At 49.5% G+C, this 22,578-nt stretch overlaps 1 protein-coding gene across 3 annotated transcripts in view; it reads left to right on the plus strand.

Annotated features, from left to right (window-relative positions):
- TNRC18 (trinucleotide repeat containing 18) overlaps positions 1–22,278 on the plus strand; it is a 57,692-nt gene extending 35,414 nt beyond the window's left edge. For all 3 annotated transcript variants that reach the window (XM_074919261.1, XM_074919263.1, XM_074919262.1), the window contains 14 exons: positions 422–697; positions 7,657–7,896; positions 10,224–10,666; positions 11,473–11,637; positions 12,503–12,644; positions 13,089–13,206; positions 13,490–13,565; positions 13,928–14,036; positions 14,974–15,090; positions 15,357–15,521; positions 16,076–17,370; positions 17,685–17,921; positions 18,401–18,475; positions 19,021–22,278. In XM_074919261.1, coding sequence (XP_074775362.1) covers positions 422–697; positions 7,657–7,896; positions 10,224–10,666; positions 11,473–11,637; positions 12,503–12,644; positions 13,089–13,206; positions 13,490–13,565; positions 13,928–14,036; positions 14,974–15,090; positions 15,357–15,521; positions 16,076–17,370; positions 17,685–17,921; positions 18,401–18,475; positions 19,021–19,227 — 3,665 coding nt within the window. In that variant the 3' untranslated portion in view covers positions 19,228–22,278. The remainder of the gene's footprint in view (positions 1–421; positions 698–7,656; positions 7,897–10,223; positions 10,667–11,472; positions 11,638–12,502; positions 12,645–13,088; positions 13,207–13,489; positions 13,566–13,927; positions 14,037–14,973; positions 15,091–15,356; positions 15,522–16,075; positions 17,371–17,684; positions 17,922–18,400; positions 18,476–19,020) is intronic.
- The last annotated feature ends 300 nt before the right edge of the window (positions 22,279–22,578 follow it).

The following is a 22,578-nucleotide window of genomic DNA, read 5'->3' on the forward strand; positions in this document are numbered from 1 at the left end:
GGAGATGTAGGTCAGAGTGTTGAACATGACCATTTTTTAAGACTAATTCAGGTTGATGGCCCGGTTGTTGGCATTGCTGCACCTTCGGTGGACATCTTCATAGCAGAAATGTCTACCTCAGTTTTCTGCTCCTGAGCCAAAACCACTCTTGTCTTAAGGGAGGACAGGAGTCATTTGACCTAGGTGGAGTGTGTCTGTTTCTGACTGAAAGAAGGAAATAAATGTTTCTGTGTTTGCTCAGCCCAAGACTTGTGATGGAGGGACCTGGCAGGGGTGGAAAATGGTAGCATAGAGCCCCTCCTGCAGCTGCTTTCCCCTCCTGGTTCACAGCCTCTTCACAAAGAAACATCAATGCACTCCTCAAAAAACCCCAAACACCCATTCTCTGATGTAACGCTCTTCCCACCCGCTTTGACCACAGATACAGACTCGGAGGAGGAGGGATCCCTGAGGGATGAGTGGCCGGCGCAGCCCCCGTCTGCCCCCAAGCCGCGGCCACCCAGTCTCTACAGCACGGCGGCCAGGAAGGGCGGCCGGTCGGCCGGTGGTCCCAAGGCAGCCCCCCGCAGCGCGGCGGCCGGGCGGCCACTGAAGCCAAAGGCGGTGGCGGGCCGGAAGCAGCCCTTCTGCCTGCTGCTGCGGGAGGCTGAGGCAGGATCTTCCTTCAGCGACTCCTCGGAGGACTCGTTTGATCAAGGTTACTAGCTTATAGCAAATGCAACCCCAAATGCACCCCTCTGCCTTGTCTGTGTGGGAGTGGGTGGGGCGCAGGCTGAGGGTGAGCGAGGGGCCTGGCAGGCTGGGGTCAGCCATTTTGATGGTCGGAGCCAGGGCGGCCATCTTTGTTCTTGGCAGCGTAGCCTGCTTTATCAGCCTGACGTTTATTTTTTATCCTTTTTGTACCTGTATCATTGTGATATTATTACTAGCTGGCTCTTTTAGAGCTTTTATATCAACTGGGTTTTAGTGTCCACCTCTCCCTGCTTTCCTGTTCCCTTCCTCCCTTCAGTTTTTCCCTCACTTTCTTCCTTGCTGCCACCACCACCATTATATTATTATTATTATTATTATTATTTTATTTCTTATTATTTTATTTTGGCATGAGCCTTGTAGAGGTTTGGAAGGAGGTTTTTTTTTTTAATTGCTTTCATTTTTTTTTCCTTTTTCCTTTTTTCTTTTTTAATACCGGGATACTGTTGTGTGGCCGTGTGACTTGATGTTTGTACTACGATTTGGTATACCAAGCTTTATTAAACATATCGAGTTCATTTTTAACTAAACCTGTGTACCTTGTCTCTCTTGCTGTGTCTCTTATCAGGCGATTAGGTTGCCGCTTCACTTCATCCTGCTCTGCATCCCCCTCCTGCTCCCACTCCCCATGAGTAGAACTGGAATTAACCTAGTCTGGGATACTCTCTATTATTCAAATATCCCTGCTGCCTTTGTCCAGATAAAGCCTAGGCCTCCCCCCCCCCTGCCCCCAACCCCTTTAATTTTATTTTAATTTTGTTCACCCTGTTTTGTTTTTTCCTTTTTCAGTTTGTTTTCTCTGTTGATAGACTCTCTCAAGGCAGGCAGATAAAACAGTGAAGCACTTGGTCCTTGCCGCTGCAGGAGGGTGCTGGGTGTAAGGTCCCCATTATTTAACAGCCAGAATTTTTTTTTTCCACTTTTCAGAATGTATATAGCAAGTTTTTGCGTCTCTTTTTGGGTGGTAATTTTTTTTCAGATGCCCAGATGTAACACACAGTGTTCAAGGATGTGGCAATTACTTCATTAAATTTGACTCTGCAGTTTCCCTCCCTCACCCTCACCCCAATTTTTTTCTTGCAGCTTTCTTTGTCAGCCTGTCATTAGTACTTCAGTGGGAAAAGAGATTACTTGAGACTTTTCCTCCAGAGACACAAGGGGTTTCTGTTTTAGAGCGCACTCATTAAATAATAATCATGGGGAAAGGTCATTTTAATGAGCCCTCAGCTCCCAAAAGAAAGTAGCTCGTCTGGGCTGAATGCTAAGCAAGAGCATCCCCAGTTGTTATCATCTAAGTTACATGGCAGATCTGGATATAGCATAGCAAAAGCCTTTTAGTATTTCACACTGCTCAGAGGGCTGTTAATTGAAAATGGTGCTGGACAGTTTTGCTTTTGTTTTGTTTTTTCTTAGTTTTTTGCTGTTAATTTCCTCCGTGCACCTGTTCGTTTTATTTCCCTCCAAACCCAACTTCCAAAGATAATTTAACCTAAAAAAAATTATCAAACACAGCAGAAAAATAGAGCATGCTGATTTGGCTTGATGTGGCTCTGGGCTGGACCCACCAGCGCATTTCAAAGAAAACACAAAAGAGAGCAATAATGTTTCAAAAAAACCCCAACAAAACCCCTATTCCTGAGAGAACCCAAAAAGTTCTGGGGATAGTGGATTTTATGTAAGGGTGAGATTGCCACATTTCCATGAAGAGTCTGCATTAACTTCCATTCTTCCCCTCCCTGTTCCTTCCTGCATCTTTTCTTTGTTTATTTTGCTGCTGTTGGAAATTTTGAGGATATCAATCCCTTTTAGGTGCCAAGTTCTTGAGGGTTTTTTGGGTTTGCTTTTTGGTTTTGCTCCAGGTAAGCAGATAGGTAATTTGTCCCTAATTGGCTTTGTCTATTTTTCAAGTAACCTGTCTGCTTTTAAAAAAAAAAAAAAAAAAGTAAAAATCCCAGTTTTTTGGGATAAACTCTGGGAAGGGGAGGGGATATGGGAGGAGGTTGGGGAATCTGGAACAAATGGGAAATGCATTGTAAATCCCTCTGGGGTGTCATTTAATGGTGGGGAAACCAAAGATGCAAAACCTCCTGGGGTGGGAGGTGGGCATGGAGGGGGAGGCGGGGAGGGATTATTGGTTACAGTTTTGATTTTTTCTGCAAATGATTTTTTTTTTGTTATTCTTTCTCAGAAGCATTACTTGAAGGGATATTTGGGTAATAGGGTTTCTAATGGCTTTCCCTGATACTAAACCGATTAATAACCTCAGCTTTTCTAGAAGTGCTCGCTTTCTCCTTGCAGCTGCTTGACCAACCCTTTCACCCCTGCCCCTATCCATGATGCTTTGAATGTCTGTGTCGGTCTCTTGCATTTGCTCTCACGCTGCACTAAAGAAGCAAAGTGGTTGGCTGGTTGTAGGGCAGACACTTCTCAGCGAGGGTCACTAGCCATGAACCCGAACCTTGACCATTGTTATGTAGGTAGGCAAAATAACTTTTCTTTATGTCATCTGTCAGCCTCAGATGTTTCGATGTTACCTCCGTGAATAATGACACGTAGCTCTTTGCATTCTCTTGGTTATTTTAATTTTGAAGATGATTGCTGTCCACTTTTGACTTTCTTCTGTCCATGAAGAGTCTTGCATGGAAGGTTTGCTTGTGTGTATGTGTTTGAGGACTCCAGAAATGCTTTACTGTTTGCAGACCTTTTGAAGAACCCCTTAACCCAGCAAACAGAAGGATTTGCAGATCGGTCCAAGATGAGAAGCCACGGCACTGCCTGCAAAGGCTCTGCCACTGTCCTTAAAGGTTTCTGGACCACGTTGCAGACTGGCCTTCTATCAGGGTAATTGCCTGGCCATTGCCCTGCCAGTATCTGTGTCAGAGTTAGGAGTAGCTGCAGGAAGACCTGTTTTCATCTGGTTTGAGATGGAACAGGTAGGGACATGCTGCTTTCTTACAGACCAACCACTACGTTGCCATTCTGGTAACAGGCAAAGCTTGTGGTTTTTCATCCAGTGACCTTGCAGAGGAAACTGCTAATGTGGGCTAAGGCCACATGGGACTTTTGAAAACCACCAGGGTAGGTAATATCTTGAGCTTTCTGAGACCAAAGACAAATATTTCCTTCTCCTCCATATTCTGTTTTCCGTAAGAAATTAGTACTTTCTTCCCTGCTGTCCTTTCCCTTACTTGGAGGATGATTTTACCCCAGTGAAAAAGAAACAGTGAGGGATAACTGGTTCCCTACACAGTTATTCCCATGTTATAGTTGTAATATTTTTAATATTTTATAAGTACTTCTGGAGTCAGCAGCACAGCACATATGGGGGGAAAAAAATACTTCCAATGATGAGAATTGGCTTGTTTGGAAAAAAAAAAAAGGTACAGTCTCAAATTGGACATTCAAAAGTAAGTAACCTCCAGAATTTGGACAGATCACACAAATCAGATGTCAATGACCCAGTAGCTGTCTAAAGTCTGCCTGTACTTAGCCTGCTTTGTATGCTGTAGGCCTGCTTGGTGTTATGAGAAAATCATGCTATTTTTTTTACAATGTGAAATGACTCTTTTAAGTGTGTGTTTTTACTCCCCCTTTCCCAAGCCTTTCCTCTCCACAACCCCCTCAATCTGTCTCGTTACATCAGTCTTTAAAAAACAAACTGCTTAACCAGTTTCTGCTCATCATTAACAAATCCTCATTTACTGCTCTCCTACAGTAAAATACCACAGCAGCTTAGCTGTTAAAAGCAATGAGAAAATTTTAGTATTTTTAATGGGGTTTGGTTTTTAATTTAATGCAGGTAAACATTTTAGAAAAAAAGTATCTTCTTTGGCTTCAGTTTATCTAGCATCAGTAGCATTTAAATATGAATTTACTGTTTGTTTTGGCTGTAGAGTTGTATGTACATGTGTGGTTGTGTGTGTGGATATATACGCACATATACATGCTCTTAAAAATGTCAGTTAAAAAGATGTTTTTAACTGAATATTCTTTCCCTTGCTCAGTGTTAACAGTTACCATTGAAGGAAAAAAATATTTTTAAAATGTCCTTTTCCCCATTGTTAACTAAAAATCACTTTCAGGGAGAAGAAAATTGAGGCTTCAATTGCGTAAAGACATCTGTGTATACTTCATCTTAAGCCCACACATAGTTTGGGTACAGTAGGAGTAAAATTCCTTCTTCATTTTAAATGCAGTTATCATGAGTCTCTCCAAGAAGCTGTGCGGATGGCCGTAGAGCACCAGCAACTTATTTGCCACCATGACCATAAATTTGGGGACCTGAGTTTGGAGCAGACCCCCAAATGTGTTCTTTTTGTTTTATTTGTTAGTTTTTGTCCCCTGGAAGATCAGGAGAAAGAGGAGCAGGGATTGTGCTATGCATGTAGAGTGGAGTTAGCAAGATCTGCCCTCGCCATGAGAGGTGAAGGAGGATAGATCTGTGCTGTGAATATGTTAAAATGTGTTTATTTTCAGGCTGAAAATTGTATCTCATGCAGATAAAAATATAAGTGTTTTGATAAAAATGCTGACAAGAGACTATCTTCAGTTGTCTTTCCGTAGTGTGACACCGTATATTTGAAAGAGGTTAGAATAACTGCCAGGTGTGCTATTGTATCGTACGTTTTCTGTAGCGTGAGTAATAGCTGCTTTCATCCTGGCTTTTAAATCTGTTTTACTTTGGTGCATTTGAAATACCGTAGCTGCTGGGCACCTTTATGCCCTCGCACGTGCAGAATCTTGAGTGCCAAAGGAGTGATGCTGCCTGTGCTCGGCGCAGCCCCTGGGCAGTGGGTGCGCCTGAGCCAAGGGTGCTGCGGGGGACTCGTGAGGGGCAGGTCATGGAGGGATTTTCCTGCAAACTTTCCCATTTTTTTGCCTGTTTTCCTCCCAGCTGCTCAGCAAGCCACTCTTGGCTTGGCTGACTCTCTAGGTCTGCCATGAGGGGCTGTATGGGTGGATTATTTAAAATTTTTTTTTAGTTTTGCTGAGAATTGCTGAATTTCAGAGCCAAATGGGATGTGTGGAGGGAGGGGTCTTAATACCCAGTGGTGTGTCATTGAACTCAGGCAGTTTTGCTGCTTTTCAGGCAGGTGGTTTCCACATCTTGGAATCGCTGAGTTCATCTGGATTTGTTTTCTTTTTGGCAAAACATGGTAGAAAAACAGTAGTTGTGCCCCCTTTTCTGGCAGAGGAAGGAATCTGACCCTAATTTGCTGCAGATTTTTTTTTTTGCATGTGTTTTTTATGCGAGGAGTGAGAAGGACTGTGGATTTCTTGTTATTTACTGCAGGGCTGTAGGTTTAGTAGCATTTTTATATCACAAGGAACCAGCCTGAGCAACTGAATTGGGGATGGCATTTTTATACAGTTAAAAATAAGTATTCTGTTACTATCTGATATATGGTACAGCGATAAGCTCTTATTTAAAAAAAAAAATAGCTGGCCATTGCTTCAGTTGATTAAATGCAAGGATGAGAACACTGTTTTCTGATATTCCTGTTATTTCTAATGTCAAGGAAAAATAAACCAAAGTGGAAAAAGCCCACTTGTGTTATTGTTGGGGTTTTTTTTGAACAACCAAGTGTTGAGGATGGTTTTATCTACCCCAGAGGGAATACGTGAAAAGAAAAGGATTTTCATGTTCATTCCAGCTCATTTTGAAGGGATCTGGTTTCTCATTTGGCTGGCTTTCAGATGCAGGGATAAAGGCTGGCGGGGAGCTGGTGAGTGGGCTCAGGCGGGGAGAGCAGGGCTCCTGCTAGCGGTAGAAGTTTTCCAGCAACTTTGATGATCCTACTTAAGCCCTCAATTTCAAGAGAAATGCAATATCTTTTCCAGACCCACTTCTTGCTATTAAATATATATCTATTTATAGGTATATGTGCTCATATATGTGTGTGTATATATGTATGTGTGTGGTATATGTGCATTTGTATAGTGACTCTTGCTCACCAGCACTAACTGGATGAGATGCTGTTAAAATTAATTGCCTTTGAGCTGATGACAGACTCTTGGGAAGTGCTGTAGGAAGGGAGAGGTGCCACTCTCAGAGCATCTACCCCCTAAATACCTGCTGCATATACGCTATAAAGGAAAACCCCAGCCCACTGCTCTCTGCAGGTGTCAGCCGAGGCAGGCAGCAAGGCTGATTCTTTGCCAGAATTAGATTTTGGCTGTGGGCAGCTCTTCCTGCCTGTGCTGAGCTGGGCTTCCCTAGCCTGGGCTGTAGAGAGGGAAATTAAAGGCATGGAGAGTTTTGAGGCAGAGCGTTTAAACACTCCTTCTTGTCTCCAACACTACCTACACTTTCCCCACCTTATGCATTCCAAATCCATTGCTTTCAGATTATTATTTCCCTCCCCTCCTTTGCATTTTTGCCTCCTGCCCCTTCTCCTCTCTGTGTCCTCCTTGCCTCCTGCCGTGGTGCAGGCTGATCTCTGGTATTCCCCTTCCATGCTGATCTCTGATTCTGGTTACGCTAATGGATTTCATTATGGAGGAAGAGGTGGTGGGCGGGAGGGGAATCCCACAGCTCCGAGGTTGGGATTTTGAAAGGAATTAAAAAGTTTAATTCCTCCTGAAAGCTGCAGGGAAGGGGTGCGTGGTATCCTTTTCAAATCTCTGCCAACACCCTGCTCTTCCCTCCCTCGCCTTGAAGGGGTCCTCTCTGCCACACCCTGTATTGCTCTGTCCTTCAAGGGTGCTGGTAGGCAGGGTGATACCGGCTCTGTGGCTGCAAAGGCACGTGTGTGTTTGTGGCCAGCATCTTCTGGCTCAGCTCATGGGTGGCTCAGTGCTACTTAGGTGAGCACAGAGCAGCAGAATTACCGGTTCGGGGTGGAAATGTGGCTGATGCACAACTCCATGAGATTTGTAATGGGCTCCCTCTTTTCTGCGTGCTAGATTCTAGCTCGGAGGAGGACGAAGAGGAGGATGAAGAGGAAGAGGAGGAAGCAGAGGACTATGGGACAGATGGCACCGACAGGCTTTCATCGCCTGCCCTTGACGAGAGCGGCCTGGGCCTTCTAGCGAGGTTTGCTGCCAGTGCAATGCCCAGCCCCATCGTTCCCCCTCCGCTTTCCATCATCCAGCTGGAGGCCAAGCAGAAGGCGAAGAAGAAGGAGGAGCGGCAGAGCCTGATGGGTGAGTTGCATGGTTAAGGTTGGTACCATGGGGACAAGGTGGAAGATTCAGGAGGTTCTCCAGCTGTGCTGTGAGAGAGCAGGCTGTTACCCAGACACTGTCTTGCTCTTTCTTTGCTTTTGGCTGCTCGGTCCTGATGCTGAAGGCATGGGGAATTGCCTGGCAGGAAAACAAGAACCAGTCACAGGTATGGCAGGCTTGGCAGCAGCAGCCATGGCTTCCCTGGGGGCAGGTGCCTGTGGCTTTCTCAAAGTTTCCTCTTTTCCTACCTGATGAATCCTTAACAGCCATGCTGCAGAGGCAGGCAGTGGGATACTGTGTCCCCTTGAACAGAGTGCTGAGGGCAGTGAAATGCTGTTTCATTTTAGGGAAGGAAGCATGTGCTAAATGCAGCTGATCTTAAATACCCCAGAGAAGCAGAGACACCTGAGCAGAAAAAAAACCCCTTCAATCAGCCCATCCCATCAGCTTCCTCATAGAAACCAGCCAACAAGACTTGAAACAAGCATTTCTTCCTCATGTGTTTGCAGTGCCAGACCCTGTGTTTCTGTCCCCATCTCTGTCTCAGTTTCAGTGTGTTACACATAACTGGGAGTTTCATTTCTTCCACTCCCCATGCCCTGCTGCACAAGTGCCCGTTGGTGACATCGTTCCTGGTCAGACAGATCTATGTGGGCTCCATTTATAAATTCTCTATTAATATTTATTAAGTGATAATGGAATTTATAGCATGCTTCAGAATGGAAAATGATGTCTTCCTTGTGAGGTTGGCTTGTTTTAGCACTGTTTCTATGCTATATTAGGCTTTTGCCAACTTGTTTCAACAGCCTCTGTTAAGAATTTATTGTCTTGTAACCTGCCCTCCTTGAAACTGGAAGCATCTAGAAATTGCCTCGTGTGGCAATGAGAGAAGGAGCGTTGTAATTTCCAATGGGTTTTTTGTTTTGAGACTTGCCAGCTTTGGTTTTGAGAGGCTTGCTCTTTTCCTGTCTGTGCTGGGGTTGTCTCAGGGGAAGAGGTTTGGGTAGAAGATGAGAGCAGGTTCCTGCAGACTGCGTTTATCCAGGAAAGTAAGTGTATTTGAGAGAGAAGGACTGAAAAAGATGCTCTCTGTGCTTGTGCCTCATAGGTGTTCATTTTCCCACATGAATGTGTTTGGTCCCTTGTGTCCTTTCTCAAGGGTCTCCTACAGGCAGTGGTTATCACAGCAGGAGCCGTTCACTGTTGGGCTTGAGAAGACTTTCTGCTCTGCCTACCTTCCAGGCATGAAGCGAGGCCTGATTTCAGACCTTGCTGGTCTGCAGGCAGAGCCGTGTGTGTGCAGAGAGGGCAGGTCTGCAGCAGGGTGAAAGAGGGTACGACAGACCTTTGGCTGATGCTCTTCTGGAGAGGGAGAACCAGGTCCTGCTGATTTTGTACATATCTTCAGAAGTGCTGTGCCACCCCATGAGGTTCAGCACCCTGAGAAATAAATGGGTTTAGAAAATCTGGGCTCAGTCTGTTGTTCCAGCATAGACTTACTGCATGACCTTGGGCAAATTTCTTCCTGGCTGTTTGTGGCCACAGTTTTTGCCTACCTCCTGCCCATGTTGCTGGGTGTGTAGGTCCTGCCTCAGTTTCCCTTCTGCTCCTGGAAATGTATGATCTTGCTCTCCTGTATCACACTCTGGGGAACACACTGAAGGTGGTGAACATCTTGGCATTACTACAATATTTCAGGCCTCTGGGTACTACTGTGCCCGTGATGCTGAGCACAGACCAATGTGAGGGGAATTCCATTTGCCACAGACAAGAGATCATTTACCTCTCTTAACTTCAAGATGATTACCTGAGCCAGTAAAAAGATATGTGGTGTCTGTTGGCCAGTGGGAAAAAAACAAACTTAAAATATGGGTTTATTAATTTTGTTAAAGACATTGTTCTCCTGAAACAAAGGTGAAACTGGAGAGGACTCGGTGGGAGGGGAGGAAAGCTCAGCTTGTGGGGTTTGTGCTTGGCTTCAGCTGAGCAACTCCCCTTCAACTTAAGAACTCCTCTGCAGGGTTTGGTTATGGGAGAAGGGAGAAAATGGAGGCAGAGAACATATTGAACCACACTGCCTGGATGGGTGGGCTCTGGTTTGGGACAGGGGAGACTTTTTCAGGGAAATCTTTGTTTTATGAGGTGGAAATACAGATCTGCGGGATGTGGGGATTGGAAAGGGGAATAAGGAAGGCCTCTGTTGAACAGGCACAGCATCTCCCATGGAGGCCAAAAGCTTCCAGGGGGATGTGGCCTCTCTTGGCTTAGGCAGGGCTTTGACTGATGGTTAAATCCTTTGTGTCTAGGGACAGAGTTTGAATACACAGACTCAGAGAGTGAGATCAAGATCAGGAAGAAGTCGCCTTCAGGGCTGCTGAGGGGAAAGAAGGGGCCACTGGAGACAAGCAGCATCCCGCCAAGCCAGGCCCCTGGCAGCCTCGACTCTGGGTCTGGGAGCGCTGACAAGGCCAAGCTTGGGTCTGAGAAAGGCCGCAAGCTGAAGAAATTCAAGTCCCCCAAGGACTTGAGCTTTGAGTTTGGGCTGGAAGCCAGTGATGATGACCTGTGGAACCGGCGCCGGAGTGAGCGGATCTTCCTCCACGATGCCACCACGTCCTCGGCCATGCTGACTCCTGCAGCTCCTGCCAGCTCCACTCCTGTCTCCAAGCCTGGGCGCTGTGGCAAGGGGGCACCCCTGAGCCCCAAAAAGGAGGGCAGCAAGGGGAAGGAGAGGAAGGAGCTAAGCAAGGTGAGGAATGCATGGGCAGAATTGGTGTGGGACCCTTGGGAGCTGTGGATGAGGGGAAAGCTGTTTAACTCCACTGTGGCAGAGGAGAGTTGAGTCCTGTCTCAGCAGTTGTCCCGTGCTGTTTGGCTGCCCCTTGTCACCCCTGTCAGCCCCACATACACCTGGAGGAGCTGTCAGGTTTGGGTCTGACTTGCTGGGAGTAAAAGCCTGTTCTGTTTGAACAGGGCACATTACTTGTGTCACCCTCCATGTCCCAAATCCATCCTTGCTTGGATTGGCCAGGGTGGACAGTCCTGCATTAAAACATCTGTGAAATCCCTCCGCCTGCTGAGCTGTGGCCCCAACACTGGCCTTCAAGGCTGTTCGCGTTCTATATGGTGTCTTCTGAGGTCCCTGGCTGCTGATGTCAGCGGTCTCTGGGTTGCTGGCTCTTCATCTTGGCTGAAAGCTCGGCTCTCTCCACCTCCAGTTCAGTTTGTGGCAGTGTTACAGACAAACACTGTTTGTGAGGAGAGTTAGACAAGTTAGTTGTGACATGAGGCCAGCTGGGATCTTTGGAGCTCTTTGGGAGAAGGTTTGATGGGCAGGAATTGCTCTCCAGGGTAATGAAAAGCTCTTGCCGAAATGCATGAAGCCTGAAAGAAGGGCTGGAAGATAGGACGTGGTGCAGTCAGTGAACTAACTGCTGTCTGAAAGCCATCCTACCTGTGCACAGCCTGCTTTGCTTCACCTTTCCTCTCTCCCTGGGCCTAGATCTGTACCAGTGCTCTCTTTACGGATGGCAGTGTTTTCTTTTTTATTTTTAGCAGCGGAAAAAGGGTAAAGAAACATCCTGCTGCTCTTCCTCCTCGTCCATGTCTCCTCCTGGCATCCCTAGCTCCCCATCTGATGTTCGTGTCAGCCTGGCAAATGCCTTGAGCTCCACTAAGAAGAGCAAAGCCAAGGTGAAAGCCAAGGAGGTGAAAAAAGAGGTGAGGGAATGGTTCTAGTCTGGGTGAACTGGAGGGTGTCTGGCAGATCCCTGCTCTTTTCCTGGACTGTTGCAATGTGAGGGAGGGAAAAACAGACATACAAGTTTTGCTGGATGTGTTACAGGCAAAATATTGTTTGAGAAGCCTAAAATCTAAGGAAGTCTACAGGTAGCACCTGCTGCTACCATCTGGCATTTATTTACCTTCATCCCTCAAATTAATGAACAGGCAGGATTTTCTCTTAAGGGCGCCACGGGGTGGAGGGAGAGCCTTCATGGATAGCAAGGACCAAGGAGATTGTGATGGAGTTGCCTTGCTCAGCACTGAGTGAGCCACATCACAACTGGTTTCTGCTCCATTGCTGTAGCCCGTCTTCTCATAACACACATTACTGCATCCTCAGGTGATTCCTGAGTGTAATGCTTATTATGGTCTGTGTGTAAGAGCAAGAAACAGATCATGGGGCTTTGAGAAGAAATAGGAGCAGTGCCCACTGCCTGTTTAATGAAGACGGGGCCTCAGGAACACTGTGCAGAGAGATGGTGAATGCAGAGCAAAGCTACAGCTGTCTGCTCCACAGATCTCTCCTAACCTCCAGGAGTGAGATTTAGCTGGGATGTGTGAAATAGCTTTTGATCATCTGTCAATGATGCTTGGGGATAAACGAAATAAAACAAAGGTCTTTGTTCAACCGAAAAAAGCAAGTTGGGGTACACCCACTTAACTGTCTGTGTGATTAACATTGCTGAGGATAGAGACAAGTTTGTCTCAATATCCTCAGGTTATTTGTTGCTGGAGGAAAGTGAGATGGGATCAGACTGTTGCCTGTTGTCATCCAGCTGACGTGCTGCTTGCTCTCGTGCAGAACCGAGGGAAGGGAGGAGCTGTCAGCAAGCTCATGGAGAGCATGGCAGCAGAGGAGGATTTTGAGCCCAACCAAGACAGCAGCTTCTCAGAGGATGAGAACATCCCACTGAGCATGCTGGTCGAGCGACCACCCACACCAGGTGAGGGCAGGAGGGGCCGGGGCTGGCAAGTTTCCCAGGGAGGCTCAGAGGAGGACTGTGTTGCTTTCACACATTCCTCATCCAAATCCATGAGTCCTTGGGGTGGAGATACCACTTTTCCAGTCAATTTGGCTTGCCAAAAACAAGCCTTATCAGAGTGGCCCACTGTGACATCTAGATGAAGACCAGTCTCTGAGCTGCCCTCTTTTCATTTACTGGTATATTACTATTAGCAAGAGGAGACAGATTTTTTTAGTACCAAGAGGGCAAAATTTTCCTCTGCCAGGAGCTAGCCAGAGAGGGAGAGAGCCCTTTCTGCATAGGGCTTACTGGCCTTTTACTAGGAGAGGGTGATGCTGGGAGTAAGAGGTTTTGTTCTCCCTTTGCTGTTCCTTTTTCATGTATGGGTCTCTCTAATCCCTATCTTGCTCCAACACCTCACAGCTCCACGCTCCTGCATAATTGACAAGGATGAGCTGAAAGATGGTTTGCGTGTCCTCATCCCCATGGATGACAAGCTGCTCTATGCCGGCCATGTTAAGACAGTGCATTCACCAGACATGTGAGTTGGGGAGTTACAGTATCCACCTGGACTTCGCCAGTGAACGGGGACGTAGCTGATGCAGGGATCGATTTGGGGATTGTGTAGAGCTGGATGGGGAGAGACTGACAGAGTCTGGCAGGGAGGGAAGGAGAGTTCACTCTGGTTTATCAGCACTGAAGAAAATCCAATTACTTCTCATTACATGCTCTAAAATACACTGGTGGTAGGGCTCAGAGGGAGGTGTTAGCTGATGGGGTGATGTCTTCCATGTGTTGTGTCTGACCAGGCTTTTGTGTTTCAGATACCGGGTGGTGGTGGAAGGCGAGAGGGGAAACCGTCCCCACATCTACTGCCTGGAGCAGCTCTTGCAGGAAGCGGTATGTGAGGGGAAAAGGTGCCTATCCTTGGTGCCTGAGCCCTGTTTTGGGGTGGAGGAGGCTAGCTGGGAGCCTCCTCCCCCAGCTGGGGGTCCTGCCTCTGTGGCCAGTCTGGGCAGATCTCTTCTTGGTGTAGGTCGCTGCCCTGTGGCTGAGCTCCTTCACTGGCAGTGGGCACTAGGGCCTGTATGCCGGCAGGGATAGTCCATCATGCTGCCCTGTGAGCAGACAGAAAGCCATTTCCCAGCAGGAAAACTGTCGCTCGCCGCCTTCAGAGCTGCTTTGTTACATGCCAAGTATGGTGGGATGGTCTGTGCTGGTGCCAAGAATGTCAGTAATGGATTTCTTCTTATCCTGAGCAGATCATCGATGTGAAACCACCTTCAGTGCGATTCCTGCCCGAGGGCACAAGGATTGCAGCCTACTGGAGCCAGCAGTACCGCTGCCTCTACCCAGGGACAGTTGTCCGAGGTAAGGCCACCCTGGCTGCTCTGTGCTGTGAGCCAGGGGCATCTCAGTGTGTCCTGACAGATGTCAGGCTTGGCTGGGGAAGCCCTAAGTCTCCTGTGAGTGTCCTGGAGGTCTGAGCCTGGCCCATTCTTCTCCTCCAGATCATGTCCAACTGATGCTGGTTTAGTAACATCCTGTTGGTGCAGGAGATGTGCTCTCGTAAGAAGAGGTCTGAGCAATTCAGGAGCTTAAAATAATCAGGGAAATTCCACACACTTCAAAAAGTCAGAATTAACTCCAGGCACCAAAGATTTTTGAGGTTGTGGAGGTTTCTAAATCTCCTGCACACTCATAGCTTTGCCACTGACACATCAGCTCCCCCATCTGGTCCCATTAAAAAGCCAGTGAAGAGCCCTGGACAATCCTGCTGTGGCCGGTCTTGCTTTTCAGCTCTTGGTCACACTACACGTGTGTAAGGGAAGAATTACTTATGAGTTACAGACCAGTGATGCTGGTGCAAGAAGAGAGGGTGGGAACACAGCTTATTTCTCTTGGAGAGAAGGTGAAAAACAGTAGCTTGTGATTGCTGAAAGTAATTACAAAATGTAGGTCAAAACCCCCAAAAAATTACAGCAGTGCAAATAGAGAAGTGAATTTCTGCAAGAATAAATGAAAAATGGGGGAAAGATTTGGGAAATCAAACCGGAATGGTTGTTATGTTCTGGAGCACTGCTGCTGACTGAGAAATTTTACAGTGGGTGGGCTGGTTTAGTATTATCAGGGACTTTCCATTGCAGAGCGAGCCTTCTGTGCGCTCCCTGCGCAGCCTAGGAGGGGGGATGGGATGCTTTGGAGTTGGTGCAGGATCCCTGTTTTCCCCCATGTCCTCGCTTACCTGACAAGGGGTTTGTAGTCTGATGTTGGTCCCTAATCCCATCTTCTGCTCCCCCAACCGCAGGAGCCCTGGATCTGGAGGAAGATGGTGATCTCATCACAGTAGAGTTTGATGATGGGGACACCGGACGTATCCCGCTATCTCACATTCGGCTTCTCCCACCTGACTACAAGATCCAGTGTGAGTCTTGCTGTTGAGTTTTTTGCATGACACTTCCCACTATGAAATTTAGGGATTTTCTAGCAGCCTGCGTCTTGAGATTTTGGGACCTTCATTCACAAAGATTGCACTATCAATTATGGACATGCAGAGCTGGGGTGGGATATAACCCATAGGGAAGAAGGCCTGGTGCCTATGGCAGAACTGGTAGGGATACATTCCCTGTATCACATCTTTGTTTTATGTGTTATTTGACTGCATTTGACCATCTCTTTGACCTGTTACAGGTGCTGAGCCTTCCCCGGCCCTTTTGGTGCCCAGCACCAAGCGCCGCAGCCGTAAATCCAGCAAAGACACTGGAGAAGGAAAAGAGGGAGCTACCCTGGGGTCAGAGGAGCCCGTGTCAAAGGGCAAAGGGCGAGGGAGAAAGCCAAGCGTCAAGGCGAAAGCTGGTAGGTTGTCACCACTGCCAGACCTGGAGTTGGGAGAGTCCTTGCACAGTTTCCCATCGCTCTCCTTGAATTAGAGCTGTTGCCTTGGTCAGGATTTGGAGGGAAATGGATGCAGTGCTTGTGTGCAGAGCATGCATGCATCAGTTTACTCTGCTGTGGCTACAGTTTGCAGGAGGCTGGCTCAGAAGCTAACCTGTGCTGTGAGAGCCTCCTTGTTTCAGTCAAGGCTGCAGAGCAGGGTCCCTTTTTCAGCTGAGCATCTCAGCAGTCATCAGTATGTCCAAAGATGCAGGAGATCTGCAGTTTGGTTCCCCTGCAGTTGAAGCAGTGTCTCTTGGCATTACCCATCAGCTGCTCACAGGCACTGGCGTCAGGCCTGGCTGCTTAGTGAGGCTGTTCAGCAAGGAGTCTGTGCCTCTTTGGGGTACCTGAGCAGTCAGGAGCAAACCACTCTTGGCCACAGACCGGTCAGCATTGGTGTCTGGCTGTGTCCGAGCTAATAAAGCCCGTCTGGATGGACACCTTCATGCCTTTGTGTTTCCTCCCCTCTGCAGAGGAGGCTGCCTTGCCAGAAGAGAAGGATCAGGTTGAGTCTTCACCTGTTACCTCTTCAGTCCCAGAGAAGCCAGCCTGCTTGGGCAAGCCAAGCATGAAGGGGTCACGGAAATCGCAACCGCTGCCGACTGGAGGCTCCCCTGCCCCTACAGAGGAAAAGAGGTCAAAAGCCAGCAAAATGAAGATCTCCACTAAACTGCATAGCCCCCCACAACCCACTTACCAGCCTGCTGTGTTTGGCAGCATCCTCGGCGCGGAACCCTACAGTGACCTCCCGGGGACACTGGCAGCCTTTGGCTCCAGCGATTCTTCAGCATCGAAAGCCAAGGCCAAGAAAGGGCGGCCCACAGAAGAGACACAGGAGTTTGGCACCATGGTCAAGGCTCAGAGGAAGCATGACAACGAAATCCTGATCAAGCTGGACCATGAGGGTGTGATGTCTCCAAAGACAAAGAAGATGAAGGAGGCAATGAGGATGCTGGAGGACTCAAACCTGGCCAGTCGCAGAGATGGCAAGAGTCTCTTGGGGCTGGGCTATTCCCCTGCAGTGGGTGCGGAGGGCAAGCAGAAATCTTCCCGAGCCAAAGCAACTGAGGGAGACTCTTCCCCTGCCAGCTTTGGAGGAAAGTTTGATGGCTCAGCAGAGAGCCTCACTGCTTCAAAGGACCAGGAAGAAAAGGCAGTGGCTCCAGCAGCCGTGGAAGAGTCTGAGAGCAACTCGAGTGACAGCAGCTCGGAATCAGAGGGAGAAGAGGAGGCTGAGAAGAACCGAGGGGAAGCCCAGGACAGCAGCTCGGCCAGCTCAAGAGCATCCTCCCCTCTCTCTTCCTCTAACTCCTCCTCCTCCTCCTCTTCTAGCAGCAGCTCCTCTTCTTCCTCCTCTTCCTCCTCTTCCTCAGCCTCATCAACCTCTTCTTCATCGAGCTCCAGCTCTTCTTCCTCCTCCACTACAGATGAAGACTCCTCCTGTAGCTCTGATGACGAAGTAGCTGAGGCCCAGCCAAGTTCCTCGGTGCAGCAAACCCTCCCACCCAAGCAAACCAAACAGGCAGGGAAATCCCGCACGTCCTCCCACCCCCAGAGCCAGAAACAGCCGGCGCAGCAGCCGGTGCAACAGCCGGCACCACAGCAGAGCGGCAACAAGAGCAGGCCCAAAAAGCGTGAGGGCATCCACCTGCCCACCACCAAGGAGCTGGCCAAACGCCAGCGGCTGCCGTCGGTGGAGAACAGGCCCAAGATCGCTGCTTTTCTCCCTGCACGGCAGCTGTGGAAGTGGTTTGGGAAACCCACGCAGGTAAAGAGAGCCTCTCCCACCGCTCCGTAGCACTGCCGTTTGCCTTGTGCCCTTTCCTTTCCCTTCTCCCAGAGTGTTGAAGCTCTGCTGGTGTGATGTGTCTCCAGTTTGCAGGGAGAGTGGGGTTGCCCTTTGCTGTGTCTGGGGGAGCCGTCCTGCGTGGGGTGTCCCTCTGCCGTTTCCTGGGGGAATGCCTGGGGAGGTTGCGGCCCTGCCAACAGCGAAGGGTGGGATGCGTGACAGGGCAAGCAGCGGTGAGTGGGGAAAACCTGGGTGATCCCTGGCTGCTCACCTTCACGATCCTCTCTTGGCAGAGACGAGGAATGAAAGGGAAGGCCAGGAAGCTCTTCTATAAGGCCATCGTCCGGGGCAAGGAGATAATCCGCATCGGGGACTGCGCAGTCTTCCTCTCAGCCGGCCGCCCCAACCTGCCCTACATCGGCCGGATCCAGAGCATGTGGGAGTCATGGGGGAACAACATGGTGGTTCGAGTCAAATGGTTTTATCACCCAGAAGAAACCAACCCTGGGAAGAAACTTAACGAAGGCAAGGTAGGCTTGTCTGCTTTGCCAAGAGGGCTGCAAAGCTGTTTGTTCCCTTTTGTTTCCAAGGATCAGGAAAACACCCATCACCCAGTTTGTAACTGGTACTGTAATGGGGGTGGCCCCTTTGTTTCATCTTGTGGGGGCTGCCTGTGGTGTGGACAAGCCTGGTGTTTACCCCTTGAGCAGGAGACATGTGGGTTATATCATACTAGGAAGTAAAGACTTTTGTGTTGGCCGAAAAAGGTGTCATTTGAATGTTTTTACAGTGTAAGAATGACTGGCCTGGTGCTCAGAAACACTGAATTTGGCACTGCATGTGTGCAGTGTGGTTTACAGTGGACTCTCAGTATTTATTACGAGGGGCTGTGATCAGGGGTTGAGGTTGTAAAAGCACATGTGGTGGGCAGGAGGTGATTCTGTGGGAAAACAACTAATTCACCTCCATTTCATTTCTGTTTTCTCTTTTCTCTTCCTCTTGGACACAGCGCTGGGATCAGAAATCGGGCAGGAGTCTGTCCACAGCTTTGCAGGCGTCCAACCAGAGGAAGGACTTTATGGAGGTTGGTGAGATTGGGGGAGGGCTGGGAGGGGATGCTGGGGGAACAAATGCTGCTGGGAAATGCCCCCTCGAGCTTCTCTGACTCTTGCTTTTTGCATCAGCTGCTGAGGCTGCAGCACCCAGGGCTTAGGAGGGGTGTTTGTGGGTAGGCAGAAGCAGCTGCAGGTGCTGGGTGTTGGGAGGAACAGAGAGCTGGTATCCAGCACCCACCTGTGCATCTTCATCCTTGAAGTGAGGATGGCAAACTCCTGGCCTCTGTATTCCCCTGCCGTGCGCTCAGCGCGTTCCCATCAGTTGGAGCTGGGTGAAAGCGAGGGTTTGGGTTTGGTGTGCTGGACGGGTGGTGCCGACGCTGCCTGTGGGCCTGTGCAGATTCCCAGTGTCCGTCCCTTGGGCTGGCAGCGGGGATGAGTGGGGAGTTCTGCTGGAGTGTGAGCACAAGCCCTGGCCGGTTGTGGTGAATGTTTTTCCTGCATATTGAAGGTGTAAATGCTGTGAGATCTAACTGCTCCTTTCCATCTCCCTCCTTCCGTTCCTGTCACACAGAGAGCCCTCTACCAGTCCTCTCACGTGGATGAAAACGATGTCCAGACCATCTCACACAAGTGTCTTGTTGTTGGTCTGGATCAATACGAGCAGATGCTAAAGACGAAGAAATACCAAGACAGTGAGGACCTCTACTACCTTGCAGGGACCTACGAGCCCACTACGGGCATGATCTTCAACACCGACGGGGTCCCTGTCATCTGCTGACCGCCCAGGGGACATGTGCCACCCCCTGGGAAGGGATGGGACAAACCTGAGGACGTGCCTGTTCAGACGACATGATTGTTTCTTTCAATGCTCATGACTTCTGTGTCACACTACAGACAGGAGAGCACGAGAGACACGCAGAGGAAGGAGAGGGCTGAAGAAAGGGGTTGGGGAAGCAGTTACAGGACTTGAGGAAGATGCCGGTGGGGGGTGGTGGTGGTGCTTGAACCCCAGGGCTCTTCTGGAAGTGGCTTTAAGTAAGGTGGCACTTGACCAACTTCTCCCTTCCTCCTTTTGGTCCAGGAAAGCACATGGGTCTCGTGATCATTTCACCAGCGGGACCCCCCGGCAGGAGGGATCCCTTTTGTGTCATTTGCCCCCATCAGTAACTCAGAAGCTGCCTGTACATGGAAGGACACCCACTAGCCTTCTGCGTACGCTCCTCTCCGTCCTTATATTCCCTTTCCTGCTTAGTTTCGCATGACGCTTTAGGAAGGACAGGGTGAAAGAGAAAGGAGATGAGTCTCTCAGCGCCTCGTCTCAATCCTCTCAGCGCCTCTTTGTGGTTCCTTTTCTGGCCGGCAGCGTGGAGCACGACGGGGCAGAGCTGGCCCCAGCACGGAGATGGGGAAGAGCTCCTCCGGGCTGGGAGGAGCCATGTGGAAGATGAGCCAACATCCAGTCTGGGATGCCGCCTTCCCACTGCCTCAAACAGTCTGAACCCGCCTTCCCTGTCACTCTGTGTCCCTCCTGCCCTGGAAAGGTGCTGGGGGGAGCAAGTGCGTGGCGAGGGGGTGACACTTGGTGAACAAAGAACTCGTCTTGGAGCATGCAGTGAAGGGAGGCAGGAAACAACTGGGCAAAGCTGCTGCTCGGTGCTTGGAGCAGAGAAGACCACAGGCCTTCGGATTTCAGCATCCCTTGCCCAGCTTTACCCACTATGCCGTGCCTGAGCAGAGACGTGGAGCTGCTGGGAAGCCCTCGCCCATCGTTTGAAGGCAATGGGGGCAGAGTGTGAAGCCCGGCTGTGCCCACCTGCAGCATTTCCACAGCCAGAGTCCCACTGTCACCTTGTGCTTGGGGAGGGGACCCTTCAGCTCGCTCCATCCAGCCAGTCAACCTCCCCACAGCTCCCGGAGAGCTGCCCCCGTCGCCTCCTCCGCGGAGCTGACCCATTGTCTCGCTCCCGCTGGGGCACACGCCGGACCCGTGGCATCTCCGCCGCCTGGCCCGGGGGCAGGGGGGACACCGGAGGAGAACCACACAACATCCTTGCACTTAAACAAACAAACAAAAAAACTCCCAAGAGACGCACTGATCTTTGCAACTACCGACTCGCACTACAGATTGCTAGGACGTGGAGCGGGGCCCGGCCTAGGCTCCGGTGCGGAGACGCTTAAGACAAGGACAGATTGGAAACTATCTGCCCTGGTACCGACTGCGGACTAGAGACCGGAGGCTGGGGTCAGGGGAGAGGGACGCCCCTGCAGAGTTACCCCTCGTCCTTTAAACGAACCACATGGTGCTGAGCTCGTACCATCTCCACCCCGGGCCCCCGGCGCCTCGGCGCGGCGGATAGTGACAGTTCTAGCCTGTACAGTTTTAATGTACCAAAAGACTCTTTAGCCCTCCTGTATTATAAGTCTTTAAATGGATTCAACTTTTTAATTATAAATATAAATATAAATATATATATATAAATATAAACTTTTTAAAACTGTGAAAAAAATTATGAAATTATAAAAAAAAAGAAAAAAAACAACGACAGAAATGAACACAGTCTGACGTTTAGAATATTATTTTTTATTTCCTGTTGGATTGTGATTGTAAATGATCTGGGAACAGGCACACCCCCCACGCTCAAAGTGTACTGTACTTCTAGAAGCAAATTGTGTGAGCATATTTTAAAGAGCGAGAGAGCGCGCGAGAGAAATTTTATGCTAATGTTAAATAGAAAGCACTTAAAACCCACTGCCTTCTATGGAACACAAGGATATTTCAGACAATCGAGAGGAAAGGAGAGCCAGGTTTTTGTCTTTTTTTTTTGTTTTGTTTTGTTTATGTTTTGTTTAAAACAATTTTTTTGGCATTCTGTTTGTTGGAGAACTCCGTGTGATCTTTTTTCATAAAAAAAAAAAAAAATAATTGAAAAAAAGCAACCCAACGAAGCATCTTTCTTTGTCTCGCTTGTCCTGACTGTGGGGTTTTTCTCCCTTTGGTGATGACGATCGCTTTTTGACTCGGCATCTACCTCCTGTCTGGGGAAAGACCCAACCCTGGCACCATGGGGCTTTTCAGGGAGACCCTGTCCGTCTGTCCGTCTGTGCCCCTGCGGGCTGGCACCGATGGACAGAAGGGGACCCCCAGAGCTCTGTGGGGCAGGAGCTGTGAGTCCTTCCCCTGTGACCACATTCACGGCAGCTCCCCTACCCCGAGCCCTGCAGGGACGATGTCTTGAGGATGAAACTCTGGATTTGCTCTTTTTGGTGTGGGCTTGGCCTGGTGAGACCCTCCAGTGCTGGTGGGGCCGTTCGGGGGTGGGAGCCAAGCCTCCAGCCCTTGGGCTTTGCTTCCTTGGGAGGTGGCACCTGCTGACTCCTGGCCCAGTTAGGTGCATCGTGTCCCAAAAAGCAGCAGCCTCTGGCCTCAGCACCTTCTCCAGATGGCTTCTGCTCTGCTCAGCCCATTCCCTCTCCCGCTTGCTGCCCACAAAGGGGTTTGATGGGTCCTGGTGACAAGCCCAGGTGGCAGAGGGGACCCCGGAGCTGGGCAGCAGCACAAGGGATAACCCGAGACCCCCCAGGGCAGGCACCAGGCATCACCCTCTGTGTGTTTGCCAGCCCAGCCCATCACCAGCACCTGACTGCCTGCAGTGCCAGGATAAATACATTTAATGCGGTGTCAGTTTCATTTATGTCCCTTGAAATACATCTTGAAGCTCAGCGGTGGCCTGTGGGTGGCATCTGTGGTATTGTGTCCTCAAGACCCCCTCTCAGCCCCAGTGGGACAGTCCCAACAGCATGGGGAGGGGGGAGGCAAGACCCTGCCTCTCGCCATTAGTGCGGGGGGGGGGGGGGGGGGGGGAGGCAAAAACAAGACACCAAAAAAAGTGGATTTTTTCCAACCAGCAGAAGTGAAGTGAGTCTTTTACACAGCGATTGGCCTATTTGGGGAGGGATCATGATTTCAAGCCGTTCTTGGTGAAAACCTGCAGCACCATCAGTGAAAGTGAGACCCACCTTCTCAGAGCCACCAGGGACTGGAGGAGTGTTTCCTTCCTCTCTTGCTCCTCTTCCGCACCAGCCCTCCATCACCCTTCTCCCCAGTGCTGGTCCTGTTCTCTTTGGGCTT

This window comes from Athene noctua, chromosome 15 (assembly GCF_965140245.1).
Source record: "Athene noctua chromosome 15, bAthNoc1.hap1.1, whole genome shotgun sequence".
NCBI classification, from domain to species: domain Eukaryota; kingdom Metazoa; phylum Chordata; class Aves; order Strigiformes; family Strigidae; genus Athene; species Athene noctua.